Source organism: Diabrotica virgifera, chromosome 1 (assembly GCF_917563875.1).
Source record: "Diabrotica virgifera virgifera chromosome 1, PGI_DIABVI_V3a".
NCBI lineage: Eukaryota > Metazoa > Arthropoda > Insecta > Coleoptera > Chrysomelidae > Diabrotica > Diabrotica virgifera.
Genome location: NC_065443.1, coordinates 318,986,144 through 319,009,215, shown reverse-complemented (window position 1 = coordinate 319,009,215; position 23,072 = coordinate 318,986,144). Strand labels below are relative to the sequence as shown.

General features: G+C 34.8%; 1 protein-coding gene across 1 annotated transcript in view; it reads right to left on the bottom strand.

Annotated features, from left to right (window-relative positions):
* Positions 1 to 3,962: 3,962 nt before the first annotated feature.
* Positions 3,963 to 23,072, bottom strand: part of LOC114332648 (serine/threonine-protein kinase RIO3) — a 41,442-nt gene continuing 22,332 nt past the window's right edge. The window contains exons 3-6 of the mRNA XM_028282470.2: positions 21,262 to 21,431; positions 18,912 to 19,288; positions 12,892 to 13,071; positions 3,963 to 4,379 (exon numbers count right to left, since the gene is read on the bottom strand). Of these exons, the coding sequence (XP_028138271.1) occupies positions 4,083 to 4,379; positions 12,892 to 13,071; positions 18,912 to 19,288; positions 21,262 to 21,431 (1,024 nt within the window). The 3' untranslated portion in view covers positions 3,963 to 4,082. The remainder of the gene's footprint in view (positions 4,380 to 12,891; positions 13,072 to 18,911; positions 19,289 to 21,261; positions 21,432 to 23,072) is intronic.

The following is a 23,072-nucleotide window of genomic DNA, read 5'->3' as shown; positions in this document are numbered from 1 at the left end:
GGTTTTTTTGTATTACAATCAAGATTATCGTTTTCAGGACAAGCAATTATCATCACAAATAGGATGTTTTGAACAGGGTTATTCAAAGCAGAGTGCTGCATGCACGATTTTTGAAAGAACTCACAATTGGAATTCGATATTTGGTAATCGAAATTACAATTCATGCTTAAATTTAATTGCTAATCACTATTTTCGTACCAAAAACCGGTTTAATGGCGATTGCTATAATAGCCCTATCTATACCTATAACCCATCTGCACACTAATGGAACGCAGATTCAGATAGAGCGCGTTAAACAGTCTTGCTACCTGGGAACTATTATAAATAATGAGCAGTAGAGCAAAAAAGTTGAAAATGGTGGAGGTATTTAGCATCAACGGTTCTCCTTTAAAATCAATATGACGGCTAACCCTTCAGCGGAATTCAGTCGCAATTTTAAATTTACACCACTATTGACCTCCCCTAAAGGTTAGAATTATAAAATTTGGGGCAGCTCGGAAACAAGATTCAATTCAATAATTATGCTCCCCCACCCCTTTTTAATATATTCCCGCTAACTCGGAAAATATCAACCGCACGAAAAAAATTGTCAAAAAGAAATAATTGTAGGAAATCATATTTGAAACAATTTTAAATATTCGTAAAAAAAAATGAAAGAGATCAAAATTCAAAATTATGTAAAAGTTAATTCTATCTACTAAGTTCTATTTTTGTATTATAGGTACCTACATTTTTGTCGTAAAACTCATAATTAACGAGACAATTCAATAGTTATGCTCTAACTCTAACCTCTAACTGTCACTATTTCCCCCCATAACTTGGAAAATATCGACATCATAAAATAGTTATTTTCCTAACTAGTGCGGAAAGTGATAATTTCACGCACGAGACTGTCGTTGACCCGAACAACGCGATAGCGGAGTTTGGGCAGGCATTCGAGTGCGAGGAACACACTTTCCGCACGAGTTAGGAATAATATTTATTCTAGGGCCGTACGTTTGGAAAAAGCCACAAAAAAATAGAGTTATATCAATTTTTATTTAGAAGTGAAAATACACAAATCAATTATTTGACAAGGTTGTCAAAAACAAACTTTCAATATTAGTTTATTGCATGTATTATAATATATTATAATGAAATATTACAAGGTATTTTACTTTCCCGCAAGTCGTGCGTGAAAGTGCAACTTTCGGAAACGAAATGCGTGCGTGAATCTTTAGTACCATGGTTGGATTATAACCGTTCACTGTACACTCGTCACCTCATCTGTCATTCTGCCTGGCATAATGACGGAGTAGTTACATTCGCGGTCGGACGGACCGATGGACAGACAGCCTTGGTCTAATTTCTCATCTTTAGTACCATCCTTGGATTATAAGCTTTCATGTGACACCTCATTTGTCATTCTACCTGGTACAGTGACGGAGGAGTTATATTCGCGGTCAGGCACACCGACGGATCAAATTTCTCATCTTTAGTACCATCGTTGGATTATAACCCTTCATTCGACACGTCATTAGTCATTCTACCTGGCATATTGACGGTGTAGTTACATTCGCGGTCGGACGGACCGATGGACAGACAGCCTTGGTCAAATTTCTCAACCTTAGTACCATCCTTGGTTATAAGCTTTCATTCGACACCTTATTTGTCATTCGACCTGGTACAGTGACGGAAGACATATATTCGCGGTCAGGCAGACCAACGGACCAAATTGCTCATCTTTAGTACCATCGTTGGAATATAACCGTTCATTCGACACCCCATTTGTCAATCTACCTGGCATAATGACGGAGTAGTTACATTCGCGGTCGGACGGACCGATGGACAGACAGCCTTGGTCTAATTTCTCATCTTTAGTACCATCTTTGGATTATAAGCTTTCATTCGACACCTCATTTGTCATTCTACCTGGTACAGTGACGGGGGAGTTATATTCGCGGTCAAGCAGACAGACGGACCAAATTGCTCATCTTTAGTACCATCGTTGGGTTATAACCGTTCATTCGACACCCCATTTGTCAATCTACCTGGCATATTGACGGAGTAGTTACATTCGCGGTCGGACGGACCGATGGACAGACAGCCTTGGTCAAATTTCTCAACCTTTGTACCATCCTTGGTTATAAGCTTTCATTCGACACCTTATTTGTCATTCTACCTGGTACAGTGACGGAAGACTTATATTCGCGGTCAGGCAGACCGACGGACCAAATTGCTCATCTTTAGTACCATCGTTGGAATATAACCGTTCATTTGACACCCCATTTGTCAATCTACCTGGCATAATGACGGAGTAGTTACATTCGCGGTCGGACGGACCGATGGACAGACAGCCTTGGTCTAATTTCTCATCTTTAGTACCATCCTTGGATTATAAGCTTTCATTCGACACCTCATTTGTCATTCTACCTGGTACAGTGATGGAGGAGTTATATTCGTGGTCAAGCAGACCGACGGACCAAATTGCTCATCTGTAGTACCATTGTTGGATTATAACCGTTAATTCGACCCCTCATGTGTCATTCTACCTGGCATAATGACGGAGTAGTTATATGCGCGGTCGGACGTACCGACAGTCTAAATTTCTCATCTTTAGTACCATCCTTGGATTATAAGCATTCATTTGACAACTTTATTCGGCAAAAATATTTCTTGGGGATTTTTTGCGGGGATATTTTGTCAAAAAAAATTGTGGGGATTATCTGTCCGGGATTTTTTGTGGGGATTATTTGTGGGGATTATTTGTGAGGATTATTTGTGGGGATTTTTTGTCCTTGGATTTTTATCCGGGGATAATTTGTGGGGATTTTTTGTCCGGGATTATGTGTCCAGGGATTATTTGTCCGGACCCCTAATAAACTCATATTTGTCAAGTACCGAAATTTCCTAAGGAAAGTTTCAAACGGGCCATTACGCTCCTGAATTTTTGATGTTTATTTAATTTTTTTCGTAGCGCCATCTTATACATAATTGCTACATTAACAGAGCTTAGATTCTTACAGATTCCTATACTTTTTGTGTATTATATGTAAAAGATTTACGTTTCACATGCCAATTTCTATTAATTCCAGAAATTTATTTTAAAAGTACACCACGCAAAAAGTAATTTATTAATTCACATTTTTTTAACGTTACATCCTTCCGTTACATATAGGCTAGTGCTAAACGGACTTTTATCATGAAATTCATTTAAATACTTGAGTAATTTAGATATAAACGCTCTTATATTTATTGAGAAAAAAGCAAAACTTTCACATTTTTTTATAAACAATACACAACAGGTAGGGTAGCAAAAATATGGCTGTAATTAGCGAGATATATTGTTAGTAGGTTATGCATTTTTCGGTATACATATATGCTCTAGATTATGAGTGGTGTACTTTATAAAGGTGATGGGATCGCCTATACTTGTAACATTACCAATGGCCGGCCTTAAGATACTGGTTGTTAATTGTATCAAACTAGTACAATTCTATCAACGCGGCAACGCTGCTTTTATGGGTAACTTCGCATCCTGTCAAGCTTGTGGCATGTTCCGATCCTTTTCCGATCGATCTCTCGCGCTCACTCCAACTTGTACTATTTCTACATAAGGTTCTCTTTGTTACTTCAAATTTGTTAGTCAAATGTTATTTCTCTTTTTTAACGCTGAAGAAATAACTATCTCATAACGGTGAAAGATCCATCACACCGAATTTACGTAAATAGTTATGGGCACGTTATCCCTGAAAGTTATCTTAACTTTAACTCAAACGTTAAAGTTAACTTCGGTCATCCATCACACGGCCGTATTACGTGTTTGAAGGTTAACACTACAGAAATGGCATGTGAATAATTCATTAGGGTCGCCGTCTCATTCAGTCAAGTCACCAGGACTTATTAAACGACGAAATGGAGCTTTTCTGTTCACCAGGTAAAATATCTAAAAACAACCGTTGGAAAAAACAATCATTGGAAAATAATGGTTGAAACCACTTTTATTACAAAAAAAACACAAATTAGCCATATTTAAAAATATGTATCAATGTCTAGATAGCAAATCCGTTTTTTTCTGTTTTCTTCATCAACCAAATCAAATCTTATGCCTTGGGTGGTTCCACCAAAGATATATCTTCTGGTATAGCAGATATTACCTTCTTAACATTCAAATCTCCTTCAGATACCACACCAGAAATTTCTCCTGCTTTAGTTTTCTCCCACGCAGTGTTAAAATTGTAAGTTAGTTCTATTCCGGGTTTATCAACTAGATGTGGTTTCATTTTGAAAGATTCTCTTATATTAGCAAGAGCAATTTGGTCTCTAAAATCACAGCCTGTTATGGAAGTAAACAATTCGTCTGGGGTAGCAACTTCTGGTACATCTTTCTTTGAAAAGAACTAAAACAAAAAAATATTTACTTCACTCCTAACCTAGATGTAACAAGTTCGTAGAAAGCCAACAGTGCTCAATACAGTGATATTCTAAACATATCAATAATATTTAAAATTTATTAATACACTACTCCAAGAAATTAACACACCACCTTAAAAATGTATCATTTTTGATGTCTCGAATTTCCTAAACCTGTCGTCCGATTTAAGTGATTTTTTTTAATATAACGTAATTACTGTTGAAATAATACTCTCGGTTCGTTTATACGAATTTGTTTATACAAGTTATAGACGAATTCATATTATACACTAACTCTATTTACAAAATCTGTATCGTTATATACTCTAGCCGTCATTCCGGAACGTTCTGTCCTCATCGCCGCTGCATCGCGTCTTATCTCGAAACATCGATATTGTTCTGTCTGTGTGGACACGGCGGCTGGTATACGAGGGTCGGTCAAAAGTTCTCTTTCGTTACACTGCTCCCCTCTTAAGATCTGAACGTCCCGATCAGCAACTCTAGATGAAGGCCCAGTATGGCGGAATCTACATTAGTCTCCAGCTCTGCATACACCCTTCAAGAAAAAATAACAGTCTACTGTCTTTGAAGGTTATGACATCTTCGGTTATAGCAGATGGATTTTCCGCTATAATGTCATTCATTGGTTTAATATCCTAATCCCCAAAAAAGTGTCTATTTTTCCCAATTTATTAATTCAATATCCTACCCTAAATATCTTAAAGCCGTCCTTGTTTAGAGTGTTACGAAATATTGTGTAACATTGGAAAAGTACCCCTACTTCCCTTGAAAAATGTTTGGACTCGTCCAAAAGTCAAGGGCGGATCCAGGGAGGGGGCCATGGCCCCCTCCGAGAATTTAAAAAAATATAAATTTAAATATTGGCAGTTCAAATGTTTTTAGTTTCAAACACATATGTATAAAACAGGGGATAAATATGTTTTCTGGACTAGAATTGAACAAAGGCAGTACCGGAAGCTTTAAGAATGACATATGATGTTTTGTAAATCAAAATGTTGGTAATTTTACAAAGTACCAATTGTTAGAACGTCCTTGACATCAAAATTCTATCAATTTCCATATTCCATACACACAAAGAATAAAAAAGAAATAAAGCGTTACTTGAGTCACTAGCACTTACAACAAAGGAGTTGGTTGGTAGTTTCGTACAGTCAAAAGGAATTGTTTTACAAGTATTGCGTTTTATTTTTCTAATGAAAAATATGATCACAATAAAGGGATCATAGCCCAAAGCCTTATCACAAAACCTTTAACATCTTTCGCCAAACTCATGAGCAAAGACGGAGCCATAAAAACCCATGAAAAAACATCATACCACAAGGAGTGAGTTCAGGTTGAGCTGGATTTTCTACAAAGTTATCGCAACCATCAAAAGTCAGTCATTAACCAGATAGACTCTAAGAAGTCTAAACAGATACAAAAAAATAAAGAAATACTGCGACCAATAATAGTAGGGTCTATAGTGTTCTTAGGTCGACAAAATATTCTTCAAAGAGACCATCGTGATGATGACCTTCTGCTTCTGGACGAAGATGCTGGATATAGCAATGAGGGGATTTATTAAGGTTTAAAATGGCATTAGGAGATAACACTCTTAAATAACACCTACCCACAGCATCTTCAGAGCAACATACATTAGTAGCACCACACCGGTCCACATCAATTAATAATATGTTTTGGTAAAGTAATAATTGAACAAATTATTACTCTGTCATATTTGACGAAACGACTGACGTATCCCACGTGGAACAGCTTTCTCTAAATTTGAGATACATAAGTACACAATAACAACATTCGTGAAGACTTTGTCAAGTTCATTGACGCTTATGAGAACCTAAAAATAATTAATGAAAATCAAGAACGAGAAACATTGGGAAAAATAGTATTAAACTTGTTGAAAGAGCTGCACTTGGATCCGAAGAAATGTGTAGGAATCGGCACTACGGCAGGAATGGTGAGTTTTAAGGCACTTCTCACACACGTTAAAAGTGTGTGAAAAGTGCCTTAAAACTCACCATTGTAACCTTGAGGTGCCCCTCTCCAAAAAAAATTCATGGCCCCTCCCGAATATCGGTCCTGAATCCGCCCTTGCCAAAAGTACAGTACTTCCCTTGAAAAACCGAATGGTTTCGTCCAAGAGTTTGTCAACGTTGCAGCATTAAGGGCGAAAATCGCGATGAAACCGCGTGGTACTTGGTTCGATCTGTGTCTTCACCCGGTATTGCGGGGAGAAGAAATTTAGTCCGGTGTGATTTTTTGAAGCGAGAAGATCCGCTGGCCGGTACTCACCCCAACAGGGCGTTGCCCGTTGTCCCTTGCCGGTAATAAGTATAGTATTGTCGTTTTGTGAAGCTATGAAGATCTAGTAACCTGTAGTGAGTGCTCGAAGATTTTTACCCCATGATAATGGATTTGTATGGTGAAAATCGGGTACTCTCATACTATGTATGAGTTGTATGACGCAGTTCTATAAGCCGGCATGGTGTAAAAGTCGTTGTTCCTGTTTTATGATGTTCTGGTCCTGATTCACCGAAGAAATGTCTTTCCTGTCCCGTTTTGAATGCCCCGCCACGCCTCGTGTCAAAAGGACAGCGATGTCTTGTTTCCTGTTCCATCGAAATGAACCCCCTTCCTAAGTAGTGTAGTGTTTGAAGTGTGACGATGGATTTTGTTTTAAAAAAGGTATGAAATAATATTTGTTTTAATTAAATTCACAAGTGGATATTAATTTGGTAAAGGTTTTAAATATTTTAATAGTTTGTTTTCAACATGGACTCTCGGAAAGTTTTATGTAAATTAGATAAAATGGCAGTGACGTTTGACTTGACAGCATAAGTCAAACTTTGTTTTGATACACTGCTATTATGTATGTTAAAAATAATGTGAAATAATAAACTTTTGTATTTTTGTAATAGAAAAGATTGTAAAATCTTTATTGCCCATGGTAAAGTCTTGTTAAAAATATATGGTTATTTTTATTATTCATTTCCTGTTTGAGAACATGTTTATTCTCGGAGTAAAAATAAAGTCATAAAGGTTTTAATAAACATTATAAAATGTACCTATCTTTTTTTCTGTAACCCTTTTGAAACAATATTAACCAGATGTCTAATACAAGTGAAATAAGTTTTAGAGTAAGGAAAAGGAAATGGCATAGAAGCCATAGGATGGTAAATGTTGCCCAGTTTAACCCCAAGAAGGAATCGAAGATGAATGTCCCCCAATTGGTTCCCATAAGTACGGAATATGTCCAGTAAGTACTCGATATGTGAATTAGAGGATTTATTTCGAACGGCGTCCTTTTTGTTAAATAGTAGAAAGATCCTCTAGTCAGAGTAAGTACCCTTTGTATTTGATTATGGTAGCTTAGTCTTCTTAACACCCCTTTCCCCCCTAACGATTCCACGACCTGCCACCGCACAACAAATGAGCTGCCGTCTCGCAAAGAGGCTTTATGTGTCTGTTCCTTCTACTAGCCCCATTTCGACCCCCCAGTATTTATGTAGTTAGTTCTTTACCTGAACCCATATGAGCAGACATGTAAAACGCTTCAAATGGCGCCCAACGTGGGGGTCTAAGATACTGGGGGGGGGTCGAAATAGGGCTAGTAGAAGGAACAGACACATAAAGCCTCTTTGCGAGACGGCAGCTCATTTGTTGTGCGGTGGCAGGTCGTGGAATCGTTAGGGGGGAAAAGGGGGTGTTAAGAAGACTGAACTACCATAACAAAATACAAAAGGGTACTTACTCAGACTAGAGGATCTTTCTACTATTTAACAAAAAGGACGCCGTTCGAAATAAATCCTCTAATTCACATATCGAGTACTTACTGGACATATTCCGTACTTATGGGAACCAATTGGGGGACATTCATCTTCGAATCCTCTTTGGGGTTAGACTGGGCTATTATTTACCATCCTATGGCTTCTATGCCATTTCTTTTTCTTTACTCTAAAACTTATACAGTTGCATTAGACATCTGGTTAATATTTTTCCAAAAAAGGTTACAGAAAGAAAAGGTACTTTCAAAAACGTTTATTTAAAACTTCAAACTTTGTTTTTACTATAAAAAATACTTCCTTCAATATGAAGTTATTACGATTACCAATTTACAAAACTTTGACTTTATTATTACAAAGGGTTTAACCTGGTTTAGACTTAAAATACTCTCAAATATGAAAAATGATTTTACTTTACAAAAGAACTTGTTGGACAGTGTATGTCAACATAAGATTTGACGTAGCTGTCAAATGTCAAAGTCACTGTCATTTACCATTATGAAAGCAAACTGCAAACTATTATTATATTTTTAAACTCTTTAGCTTTACCAACAAACTTTATATCCATTTGGAATCCTTACAAAATTGGAAAACGTCTCATACCTTTCTTTTTAAAAAAATCCCATCGTCACACTTCAATCACTACACGGATGCGGGGGAAACTTCATTAGACAAAGAGACTTCGGTGTCCTTGACACGAGGTGCAGGGGGGAACAACAGGCACAACTTGGAAACAGGAACATATATACTGGAACGGGAACTTAAACCATAATATCTCTACAGGACATCATTAGGGGATATTAACCATCCATGGCTAACAACTAGGGCTTTAGAAGAATAGCAACCACCACCATACCGGCTCAAACCACGTCGCCACATGTTACTTCGTATTTACCCGATTTCCACTGTAAAAATCCAATATTATAGAGCGGAACCTTGCACGGGGTTCTTCTATGGTCACAGAACAATAGATCAAACCATTATCTTGATTAAACTTAGCGACAACAGACAAATTCAAACCGGCAGGTGGCACCTGGAGTTCCCTTGAAAAACCTCATGGTTTCGTCCCAGAGCTTGTCGACGTTGCAGCATTAAGGGCGAAAATGGCTTTTTTAAATGCGCGGTACTTTTCTCGAACTGTGTCTTCAGAGCGAAGCGCAGTTAGTTCTACAAGTACATTTGAAATGTAAAGACATTTCCGTGGAACTCCAGGTGCCACCTGCCGGTTTGAATTTGTCTGTTGTCGCTAAGTTTAATCAAGATAATGGTTTGATCTATTGTTCTGTGACCATAGAAGAACCCCGTGCAAGGTTCCGCTCCATAATATTGGATTTTTACAGTGGAAATCGGGTAAATACGCAGTAACATGTGGCGACGTGGTTTGAGCCGGTATGGTGGTGGTTGCTATTCTTCTAAAGCCCTAGTTGTTAGCCATGGATGGTTAATATCCCCTAATGATGTCCTGTAGAGATATTATGGTTTAAGTTCCCGTTCCAGTATATATGTTCCTGTTTCCAAGTTGTGCCTGTTGTTCCCCCCTGCACCTCGTGTCAAAGACACCGAAGTCTCTTTGTCTAATGAAGTTTCCCCCGCATTCGTGTAGTGATTGAAGTGTGATGATGGGATTTTGTTAAAAAGAAAGGTATGAGACGTTTTCCAATTTTGTAAGGATTCCAAATGGATATAAAGTTTGTTGGTAAAGCTAAAGAGTTTAAAAATATAATAATAGTTTGCAGTTTGCTTTCATAATGGTAAATCACAGTGACTTTGACATTTGACAGCTACGTCAAATCTTATGTTGACATACACTGTCCAACAAGTTCTTTTGTAAAGTAAAATCATTTTTCATATTTGAGAGTATGGTTAAAACCTTTGTAATAATAAAGTCAAAGTTTTGTAAATTGGTAATCGTAATAACTTCATATTGAAGAAAGTATTTTTTATAGTAAAAACAAAGTTTGAAGTTTTAAATAAACGTTTTTGAAAGTACCTTTTCTTTCTGTAACCTTTTTTGGAAAAATATTAACCAGATGTCTAATGCAACTGTTTAAGTTTTAGAGTAAAGAAAAAGAAATGGCATAGAAGCCATAGGATGGTAAATAATAGCCCAGTCTAACCCCAAAGAAGAATCGAAGATGAATGTCCCCCAATTGGTTCCCATAAGTACGGAATATGTCCAGTAAGTACTCGATATGTGAATTAGAGGATTTATTTCGAACGGCGTCCTTTTTGTTAAATAGTAGAAAGTAGTCTGAGTAAGTACCCTTTTGTATTTTGTTATGGTAGTTTAGTCTTCTTAACACCCCCTTTTCCCCACTAACGATTCCACGACTTGCCACCGCACAACCAATGAGCTGCCGTCTCGCAAAGAGGCTTTATGTGTCTGTTTCTTCTACTAGCCCCATTTCAACCCCCCAGTATCTTTGTAGTTAGTTCTTTCCCTGCCCCCATATGAGCAGACATGTAAAACGCTTCACGGTTCATGCAACACACAGTAATTCGTACGCCAGTTTCTCTGAAGACCACTTCAAGCATGCTTCTCACACTCTTCCAATCCAGATTTTCTACTGCATGGCCTATTTTTGGTAAAGCCAAATTTTTGATGTCATAATTACACACGATTTTCTTCAAATTAGTTAGAGCACGCCATATGTTCTCGTAGCTTGGCGTGTCCGTATAAGACTTCCTGGTCACCATATACAGCAAAGATTGAGGACCATCTTCCAATCGCAGTACTCTTCCAATTTTAGGGTGCTGATTCCTTAACTCGTCCACGCGGCCGAACTTTCTATTGAATACGGACGATATTCCTTTAGTCATCTCGAGGTCTTGGGCAACACAGTGGGCTAGAGCGACGTTTTCTGGAACACCAAACAGATCTTGCGGAAGAAACCTACGTTGAGTTGAAACAGAGTGCAGAAGCAGTAGGGCTAGCAATAAATACAAATAAAACAAAACTACTCATACAAACCAGATCAAATAGACCAGCGAAACAACACTTTATTGACGATATAGAACATGTGAATAGATTCACGTACCTAGGAATGGATCTGGTTGCAAGCAATGAAGAAGAACCGGAAATAAATAGAAGGCTTGTGCTGGCAAATAAAGCCTATTTCGCGATGGGCCACATATTCAAATCGCGAGACGTACACCGAAAAACAAAACTCTGGGTATATAAAACAATAATCAGCCCATAGTAAGTTATGGCTGCGAAACATGGGTGGTGACACAGAAATCTGCCAATGCATTAGATGTGTTTGAAAGAAAAATATTACGTAGGACATTGGGCCCAATAAGTGAAAATAACAACTGGCGAATTAGGTATAATAGAGAAATATACGAGCAATATAGCGAACCAACTCTAGCACAATACACTAAACTGCAGAGATTACGGTGGGCAGGGCACGTGGTCCGCATGCATGAGAATAGAATCCCCAGAAAATTGCTAAATGCAAGAATGCAGGGAAAAGACCTGTTGGAAGACCTAAAAAGAGATGGGAAGACGAAGTCGATGAGGATGCCAGGAACTTCCTGGGAACGCGTTCATGGAAAAGAACAGCGGTAAATCGAAATGATTGGAGAAGCTTGTTGAAGGAGGCCAGGGCTCGATTTGGGCTGTAGTGCCATTGGATGGATGGATGGAAACAGATCTTGCTGAACTTCTGTGGTCACGCCGAATCTAGCACTCTTTCTCTCTGCGTAATTTGACATAAATTACTTAAAACTTGGCTGTGGTGCATTTTTCACCTCCTGTTGGAGGACTCGGGCTTCTGTTTCATTTGAACCAGCATATGGTGCAAGACGATTTATGTGAATAACTTTTGGTTTACCGTTTGGTAACTTCTTAATTCTGTATATTACGTCATTTATTTTCTTCTTAACTTCATACGGACCTTCCCATTGTCTTTGCAGTTTAGAACACAGGCCTCGACGACGTTGTGGATTATAAAGCCAGACAAGATCACCTACTTCGAAGCTTTCATTCTTGCATCTTGAATCATATTGATCTTTCATTCTGTCACTGGCTATCTGGATGTGTTGTCGGGCAAGTTCATGAATGTTGTTCATTCGTAACTTCAGGCGGTCGACGTATTCTTCGCCTGCAACATGTTCCTCGGAAGGTCTGCAGCCAAACTCTAGGTCGCAGGGCAAACGAACTTCACGACCCAACATCAGGCAGGTTGGTGTTTGACCTGTAGTTTCATTCACGGCCGAGCGGTAGGCCATCAGGAATAAATGAATGTGTTGGTCCCAATCTCGCTGATGTTCAGATACAACTTTGGACAAGTGTTTACCCATCGTTCGGTTCAACCTCTCGAAAATCCCATCTGATTGAGGATGCAGGGGTGTTGTTCTGGTCTTATTGACACCAATCAATTTACAAACGTTTTGGAAAAGAGCTGACTCAAAGTTTCGCCCTTGGTCGGAGTGGATCTCCAAGGGAACACCAAATCGGCTGAATAATTCTTTAACAAGTACCTCTGCAACGGTAGCAGCTTCTTGATTTGGTAATGCATAGGCCTCAGTCCATTTCATAAAATAATCCATGGCTACCAGGATGTATTTATTTCCAACATCATTTTTCCATCATTTTCCGTCAAAGAACAATAACAGACAAAAAGTACCGAATGCATACAGCAAGCTATAAACTAGAGATTAGATTTACAAAATAAAAGATAATAAACATATTACGTACTTTTGTCACGTTAGTACAATCTCTATACAAAAAGTGGAATGCGTTTTCATGACTAGGCTCTACAGATTGACTAACATCAATAAAATAGCATTGGTCTTGATACCACAAAATGTTATATTCTGATAGATCTGCATGTATTAAATTTGCTTTGTCATAGAGGGCCTTCATATTTTCAGTAACCTAAAAAAAGAGAAAGAACAGATATTACAAATAAAATAAAGTTACTTATTTATTTATTTACTAACGAGATAACCCTAATAAGAGTAAAATACAACAAAGAACAATCAGTTAGACTCCATGAATTGTAAATCTAGAAAGAAATAATAAATTTATGAAAGAACAACTAAATATACACTCTCCGGCACAAATTTTTAAAAGTATGATACAATTATTTAATTTTTAAATTAAATAAGTATATTCGGTATAATTCAAATAATATTAAAAAAAATCCAAGGAAAAATATTGAAAAATAAGCCAACTGTTGCAAATTTTTAAAGACACCGCAAAAAAAATGGATTTTGCGGTGGACATCACAACTCATCATTGTATCATGTGAAACAAAAAAAAAAGAATGTGTGTGTACTTTGTACGCACGTAAGAAGTTATACTTCTATATTCTATTACGAGTATAATATAATTTCAACGAAATCAATATACCTACTTAACAGTTACAATACAAAAAATTAACAATAATTACCAAAAATTAACCAAAACTTAAAAATGCCAAATATTAAAAAAAAAAGAAAAAGTATGAATCGTCCGGGATTTGAACCCGCAATCTCGCGATTTCTCGATCTCTGGTCCAATACTCTACCAACAAGGCCATCGAGGCGCATGCTACTGACGTTTCAGATATACATAATTACACATCACGGTGACAAGTGAAATATAAAAATAGATGTTTTATTATTTTACGCCCAAGGAAGACAAATCCAAAGACACAAAATTATAATAAAAAACCTTTTAAACCACCTTTTTCAAATTGCGCAAGTTGTATTATTAATATTAATGTTAATAAATGAAATATAAATATTTTGACGTTTCACAATTTGACAATTTACTTTTAACTACAGTGCCTTAAAAAGTTTAAAGCACTAGTGCCTTAAAGTAGCATTTGTAACGCTCCTATGGAGTGCTAAAAATTGCATTTTTAACACGTTTGTAGAAAAATATATTTAAAAGCACTAATATATTCTTTCCACACCTTTTCTGGACTGATACATACATAAATTAAAACATTTAGTAACTAACTCCATACTGCCTGTGTGCGCATGCGCGCAGATCAATAAAATTTCATCCTCAATGAAATCGCGCCTAAAGAAGTACACCTTCAAAAAATTAAAAATATTTTATTAGCTTATCCATTTTTCGAGGTAACGCTGTCAAGTTTTTTAGTTTTAGCGATCTTTGACTTTTAGGTATCACCCAAAAGTCAAAACAACGAAATTTTTTACACAAAAAAGGGCGAAAATCAACATATCTATTATTGTTAAACAAAATATAAGCATAAAACAAAAAATGTCCCAACAGCGTTATGTCATGAAATATCTAAAGAAAATATATACAAAATTTCAGGTAGATCGGTCACGTACTTTTTGAGTTACAATGTCCACCGCCCTTGAAAAAAGCAGTTTTGAGAAAAACTCGTTTAAAGTTTTGTCAATTTTTATTTTCAATTTCTTTTTATCTGTCAAATTGCAAAGTGATGCACAAAGGAATGTATTTTTGAATCGCGGAGTTATTTACAAAAAAAAAATGGGAACAGCTGTTGAACGTTGCTCATTACGCTCAAACGCTCTAGCACGAACCTGCTGCAAAGATAGTCGAAGATAGGGATATTCAACACTATATCCTCGTGTTTGATATTAAAATTTAATTATTTGATATCATTTAGAATTCTTTAATACGCTTTATTTTGATATACTAGCTGACCCGGTGAACTTCGTTGCACCTTAGGGTGTCATAATTAAATAATCTGTCATAATTGTGATTCTAGATCAGTCCTTGAACGCAATTGCTAGAAATCAATTACTCAAAATCAACTGCTCGAAAATGAATTGCTAGACATGAAAATTGATCGAAATGCAATTTGCTCGGTTACAAAAAAAAATTATATGTCCAAATATTTTTCACAATAATGCAAAATTTGTTAATGGTCCATACCATAATGGTATGGTCGAATAAAATTCGATAGTTTTAAGGCATTCCAGAAGCCGCTACAGATAAAATGTTTTAACAACTCATTAATCATTCAGAATTAGTCGACGGTTATTAAAAGTTAAAATAATTAAGACGATAACTGGACGATAACGATTTAATGAGTGAAATTAAAAGTTTTTCTACTTTAATGACAAAAAAGCAAACTCATTAGCAAAACCCAATTAAAAATTATTTTGCACATCATATTTGAAAAAGTATTTGGTTGAAAAATCTCATTTTTGCTGGCAAAAAATATATTAATTTGTCTGGACTAAATTACAGTTCTGTTTATCTTAAAAGGGATATGTTACTATCAACATTCACACAGTGTTGCCAAACTGGATTTTGTTATTTTGAGTGTAAATTTTCCCAGCGATCTCCGAGGGTACAATACATAAAAAAGATACATAATATGACAAATTATATGATATTCCACGTATACAGTACGTAAATCGTTCAGCTTCACATAGGAAACATACAATATATAGATTTAGATAGATACATAAATACATACATTGTATTATATTAAGATAATTGAGGCAACTGAGCTTTCTCGATGACAATATGGTTGTTAGCATTAAGGGGCATTAACCTCAAAATTGACAAATAATTTTGACTGACACAAATAAACGTCAAAATATGAGAATGTAGTAGGTAGCTAAATGTTTTTGGCCTAAGAAAATGGAAAAACTGTTTAGCTTTTAAAGTAAAATAAATTTTAATATTTTAATTCATACCTTAACCTTTAACTACACGCGCTGGCGTATTTTTGTAAGACACATATAAGAATTCTATTACAAATGTATTTAAAAATTTAATTTTTGTCTTTGTTTATTTATCTAACCTTTCACTGGAATGTGCTTTACACTGGATTTAGTTTCGTTATAATCGGCGTTCTAGGAAGATCGTAATTTACAGTTTATTATTTGTTGTTTCTTGTGGTGGATAACATACGTCAAAATTATAGTAATACAATTAGTAATATAAGTACATATTTCAAATGTTTTTTACTCATTATAGCACAAAATATATTTTTCTTTATAGACAATACTTTTTCTCAGGTAAAAAATATTTCAAAAAAATTTTTATTAGCAATTTTATTTATCATGGAATCAGATTCCAGTTATATATCCCAATTTACTTACTGAGAAGGAACTCCAAGTATTCGCTGACGCCGAGTAAGGTTCATAACAAACAAATAAGTGTAATTTTTCAAAAAAAATAAATAAACAAATCCGCTGTTTTTAAGTGTATTTTTTTGTGGCGTATAAAGTACGCCACGCGTGTAGCGATGTTATATTTTGATGCGCGGCAGTGGCGTGCTGGTACTTTTCAAGCGGCCCGGTGATTTTATTGAAAAGCGGCCTCCCATCCTCATTTTACTTTCTATTATCAGGATGTTTTATTCGTTATTTATAAAATCAAAAAAACAAAAATATAAATTATTTTTAAATCAAACATAAAACTTTGAATTCAATGATTCTTTTAATTTACTATATTTTTTTATTTAAGAATAGGCAATCGTACAAATAATAAATGTCATGTATGACAATATTGTATGCAGTAAAGTTGGATTTATAGTTTGACGTAGCGTAGACGTAGACGCAACGTAGACGTAAGAAACGGACTGGAGACGGAAGAAAATATTATGTCAATTTATAGATCGACGTACCGGAATTTTTGCGCATGAGTAGAAAGAGTAAACAATGACTTAATTCTAATTCAACAACATAGCCTATAAATTATACGAACAGTAAACAAACTTTGTGTTTATTTATTTATACTTATACTATTATTTATTATAATATTTATCTGTTTTGTGTGTTACATGGATTAGGAAATAAACGAAAGTATGCCCTTTGGTGCCGCATGCCGTGGGATTTCCAACTATTTTGTTTCATTTCCTGGTCTTTAAATGTTTATTGGATTTACCTATCGTATAATATGTGTGGATAACCACGAATTAGGCTAATAAACAACTCATATTTATCTGAAATATTGAAATGACTCTATGATATATTTTTATTAAATTAATAACTTAACATCCATTGTATTAACAAATAATTAACAAAATTCGAATATGTTGACAATCAACTTTTTACACAACACAAGGAATGAGGGGAAGGGGCGGGTCCACTTTGAGTGACAGAACAAAATTCTGCCTTATGATTGGCCAGACGGAAGAAACGCACTGTAAAAGATGAAAGTTGGTCATCTCTTATGTTACGTTACGTTTCTCTTGCGTTCCGTCAGGCGCTTGCGTTCATCTATAAACACGAGTACACAAACTTCGGTGTTGATCTTTTCCAGTGCGTCTCCGTTGCGTCTACGTCTACGCTACGTCAAACTATAAATCCAACTTAAGGCAGAAACCATAATTTCATGAATAATATAATATGTATTTCATGTAATTAAGATAAAAGTAAAATAAAATTTTGAGATTTTTTCAATTATGTATTAGGTAAGTTGAATTTTAGTAAATCAATTATACAAGAGAGTACAAATACAAGTACAGTGCAAATAATTTAATTTAACAATATTTAAAATTTAAAATAGTTGCCATCTGAAGTCCGTCAATAGAGGTTCACCCTCTGGACATTGCAACCCACATGGGGCAGAATTATATGTTGCATGAAGTTAAATCTAGGAAAATTTAAATAATCCTAACTTTAAAACAACACTATGTACATATGCACAATGTTTTTAAACATTAATTACCTACTTTAAAGGTATTGACCCTATTGTTTGTTGTAACGTTTGTTGTCTTGATGTAGCCCTTTTTTAGGGATATTTTTAAATACAGTCGAACCCGCTTATTGGAATAGCTGTCGTGCCAATCAAAAGTATTCGTATACCCGGGATATTCTAATAACCGATCATTGGTCTCTAGTAGAAAAGTTTGAGGACCTCAAATTTCTATTCCTTAAACCGGCATATTCCTTTAAGAGGTATTCTAATAAGCGGGTTTGACTGTATATCTTTTACAAACAAATTTTACAGTTTTTGTGATGCATGGTATACAGCCAGCTACAGGACTTCAATTTCCTTGTGGATTTAATATTTAAAATGTTATGTATAACGCAATAATCTAAACATTCTTATTTTATAAAATAATTACAGTAGAACCTCCATACAACGGACTAATTGGGGGGACGGAAAGTCCGTTATATAAAAATAGGTTTAAAATAAATCAAATTTATTTTGAAAATATCGTCTGCTGTATTTATATACAGTGTACAAATCTGTAATTGAACAAGAAATCAAGTTTTTTTTGCTACTTTTTTACTTTTCTACTTCATCTATAAACTTTCTGCAATATACTTGTTTGGTTGCCAAAATTATTCACTGATCCCTGGGTTGAATAAACGATGTTTTTTTTGGCAAAAACATAGAAGTTGCTATCTTCTAAATGTCGAACATTTTCAATGGGCGAATGGGCAATGGGCACGTTTTTACTTCTGTCGGCACTCCCATGAGTGGTTTAAATTTTCTTTTGTTTTATGCTTATTTTTTATTTAACAATAATAAATATGTTAATTTTCACTCTTTTTTGTGCAAAAAATTTCTGAAAAAGTCAAAAATTAACACAAAAATGTGCTTGAAATATTAATTTCAAACCCTACGCCGCCCACCATAAGGATAGCTATGACACGATTTTGATATGCAACCCGTGCAAGTCGTATTTGTATATGTATGAAATTTAATAAAAAAAATGTTTCATCCGGAAAGCAGATGGGTGCAGGTGGACCTATATTCGGATCTTAGAGAAAAAAAAATATTAATATGATAGTAATCACATCCATTAATCAAAAGTATGGTACCTGTTCATAAGCAACTATGTAATCAGCATCTGACATGACAGCATCTTTCAATTTTGGCGCAGGCCTGTGGTTTTCTCCTATAAAAGACATCACTAACAAATGATTCTTAAGTGTCACAACTTTTGGGCAAGGTATTTCTGCTTTCTGAAGTCTCATCAAGTTGGCCATTTCCTTTTCGGCCCAAATGTATACAGTCTTCCTAGCAGTTTGTTTTCCTATTCTGTCCTTGAATCTATGGTCATCTTTGATGTACTTATCCCTTTGTTTGAATTCAGAAAGTGTAGTCTTAAAGATTTTTATCACACATTCTTTTGGTAAGTTAGAGTCAAAGGGGAACGAAGGGTCTGAATCTGCATGGAGAATTACTGCTTCTTTACCTACAAACCATAAGATATTAAAGCTCTAAAGTTTAACATTCACATCTCTTTGACATTTTAAACTAAGATTGTAGCAAACCAAAACCTTACGTTGCACCTCTGGAGGGTTGCTGTGAGATGCGTATTGTCAACCACCAAACCAACACATATAGCCTCTCAGAGCCCGGTACCTGCATGGTCCAGTGCCCTAATTTTGTGTGGTCCGAATGATTTGTTAATATTTTAAGGTTTGCAGATGTGAATAGAACACACAGACAGTATTATACATATTAGCTTTTGCATTTATTTAGTTAATGATCGACTTTTGTATGGCAAACACGAAATACACAGCTCCATCCAACATCATAATTTTCATTGTAAAAAACCTTAACCCTCTGAGATTAATTATTAATAGTAACATTGTATTATATGTTTGGGTATCCAACGTATATTATGTGATAAGATTTATTAACTCAATGATACCAAAATTAGATAAAACTATTGAAATCAATTTAGGAACAATATTTTCAAACATAAACACATGTGAAAAATATAAACTGTACGTGAGTAAAGCATTTCACGAAAATTAATGTTATAGGTAAAAACTACTTTGGCTGAGCTTTGTAGTTAATTTACTCAAAACATTTAGTAATAATTCATATGCAATATTTTTTTCACATGAATTATGCCTATGGTTTTCGAAAGAAATGGAACATGACTTTTATGGTTTTCAAAAGGAAATATGGTGCTTTATAACAGATTAAAGAAGAGAGGGAAAGGAAATAATAGAACCAAAACACAGAGAAAAGGATAATGGATTGACTATCTAAAAAAGGTATATGTAGATGTAGAGGATGAACAAGTAATACTAGAACAGCATACAAGAAATTTACCACAAATGAAAATGCATATAAACATGCAGGAAGTTAAAAAAAATACTCGAAAGGCTAAAGAAAGAAGCTCCAAATAAAGATGGAATGAACACCAAATGGATTACTGAAATAGTGTGGAGCAGCAATGACAGAACAATTAACAACATTAATTAACAAAATTAATTAACAATAAAATATCGGAAGAATAAATAACGAGCAAAATAATTATACTATTCAAAAAAGGACATAAAAACAGCCAGAAAACTACAGAAAAAACTTGTTAAATACTACCCTAAAACTTACAACTAAAATTTTACAAGAACTAATGAATCATAGGATAAGTTTAGCAGATGAACAACAGGGTTTTTTTACTAGAAGATCGTGTACAGATGCAACATTCGTTATAAAACAAATTACAGAGAAATGACTAGAGCATAATAGACCTGAATTTCGGTGTCTAATTGACTTGAAGAAAGCATTTAACAGAGTAAGACTCAAACATGTAATTCATTTTATGTATAATACAGAGGTCTGCATAAATATCAAAACAACAAAATGGAAGTCAGAACAGATAACTTACAACATCTATAGACATAGGCAGTGGAATATGACAGTGGGACTCATTGAGCCCTATGCTCTTCAATTTAATCAGGGATAAAAGAATGAAAAGTGCCCATAAAGGAAGAGGATACAGAATGGGAAACAAAGAAGTAAAAAAATACTCTGTTGCATTTATCTAAAAACTTCGTTTTTGGGCTTAGGCCACTGTTGCTCTGATAGTATAGCCTCAGTTCAAGTACATAGTATGGCATGCATGTAATCATCCAGTGATACACCCTTTTTTCAAACCCAGTCTTCATTATTGAATATATTTGACACATATTTATTTATACAAATTTAACGTGAATTGTGAGTTAAGCCTGAATGGAGACATGTCATACCAAATTACTCAAAAAGAAATAGAAAAACTGTACTAAAACTGTAGTGCTATCACTAAATGATAAAAATGTGAAACAAAAACCATTTTTCATTTGCAAATACACTTTTGTGAACACAAACAAAGACGAAAAATAGAAAACAAATATGTTTCTTACAGATCCAAATCCTTGGTATTACACTTACCTATACTAATGACACCATTGACCCTTTCTAAAAGTTGATTGTTGATCATCTTATACAATAGAAGACGAGTAAACTCATCAACACCAAATTCTGCAGTGGCTTGGTCTTCTTTTTTATCATGCACCTTATGTCTTCTGGCATGTTGTTCATTTTTAGAGTACATTTTTAAACTAAAACATACAAAAAATTAGAGCGTGGTACTTGCGGAGTGCCGACAGAAGCGAATACTTCTTATAGGGCAGGGTAATAATTCAAAAATATACCCTGTTCGTGACACTTCAACAGCCAGGTTACTGAAGCTGAAGCGTTTTTTCGACAGGTAATACCTATAAGAACAAATTGTAACTATTTCCTGCGTTGGATCTGGCGGCCATTTTATTTATAAACAATTTAGTGTCAAAAACGGCCTTTTTTCATTTCTTTATTCAAATCAATGGAAAACAGTGAAACTTGTGGTTTTTTAGTACAATCATCTTCGAGAGCATGGAAAAAGCTTTAAAATGGCGTATTATAAAGGTTGATATACTCATTTATTGTTAATTTAATTGCCAAAAAAGGACGAAATTGCAAAAAAATAAATTTCGCAATACCTATTAAAAAACTACAGCTTTGAAATTTTTGTCAAATGAGGGATTTTTGGTGCTTAATATGTGATAAAAATTTCAAAGCGATTCATTCAATTGTTTAAATTTTATTCAAATTGTTTATCCCAGAGAGCTTTTTTTTGCAATAACATAAGTCCGAAAAAAAATTAAGTTAGAACCATTCTACAGGTGTCTAATGAAAGAGCATGAGCTAAACTTTCAAATTGGTTTAAAAAAAAGAATAAAAAATGCATTTATTAGTCATAAATAATTAATGCAAAAGTATCGTCAATTTTTCTTATAAACTATTTGAATAAATTTTTTCAATAAAATCTATTGTTTATCTAGTGTTTCAGGTGCACAACTACCAAGTAATGTTATGTTAATAATAATTGATAAGAAATTTGAGGAAATATGTATAATTTATTATATAGAAAATTAAAAAGATTATAAGGAAAAATTGACGATACTTTTGCATAATTATTTATTACTAATAAACGCATTTTTTATTTACTTTTTTTAAACCAATTTGAAAGTTTTGCTCATGCTCTTTCATTTGACACCTGTAGAATAGTTCTAACATCATTTTTTTTTCTGACTTATGTTATTGCAAAAAAAGCTCTCTGGAATAAACAATTTGAATAAAATTTAAACACTTAAATGAATCGCTTTGAAATTTTTGTCACACATTAAGCATCAAAGAACCCTCATTTGACAAACATTTCAAAGGTGTACACGAATTTTTACAATAGTTATTGCGAAGTTAATTTTTTTTGCCACTTTTTTTACACTAAATTGCTTATACATAAAAATGGCCCGCAAGATCCTACGCAGGAAATAGTTACAATTTGTTCTTATAGGTATTACCTGTCGAAAAAACGCTTCAGTATCGTGGCTGTTGAAGTATCATGGAAAAAACCTTATTACCCTGAACTATTATAAATTCTATTATATTTGATTCACTTCAATTCAGTTTTATGTATCGAACGTCTCAACTATCTCAGAAACGGCTTGCACGATTTTTTTAGATTGTGATGGGTAAGGGTCTTGTAATGCGGCCGATATTCTTGAAATCTGATGAACTTTCTTATTTCAAATGTAGCACCCTTTATATTTTTTGCGTTTTGAGATCCACAAGAAATACTGACTATTTTTCATGTAGTATTCCCTATAATTAAATGCCCTAATGTCGGAGTTATTACTACATTTATTTATGAAAAATAAAAC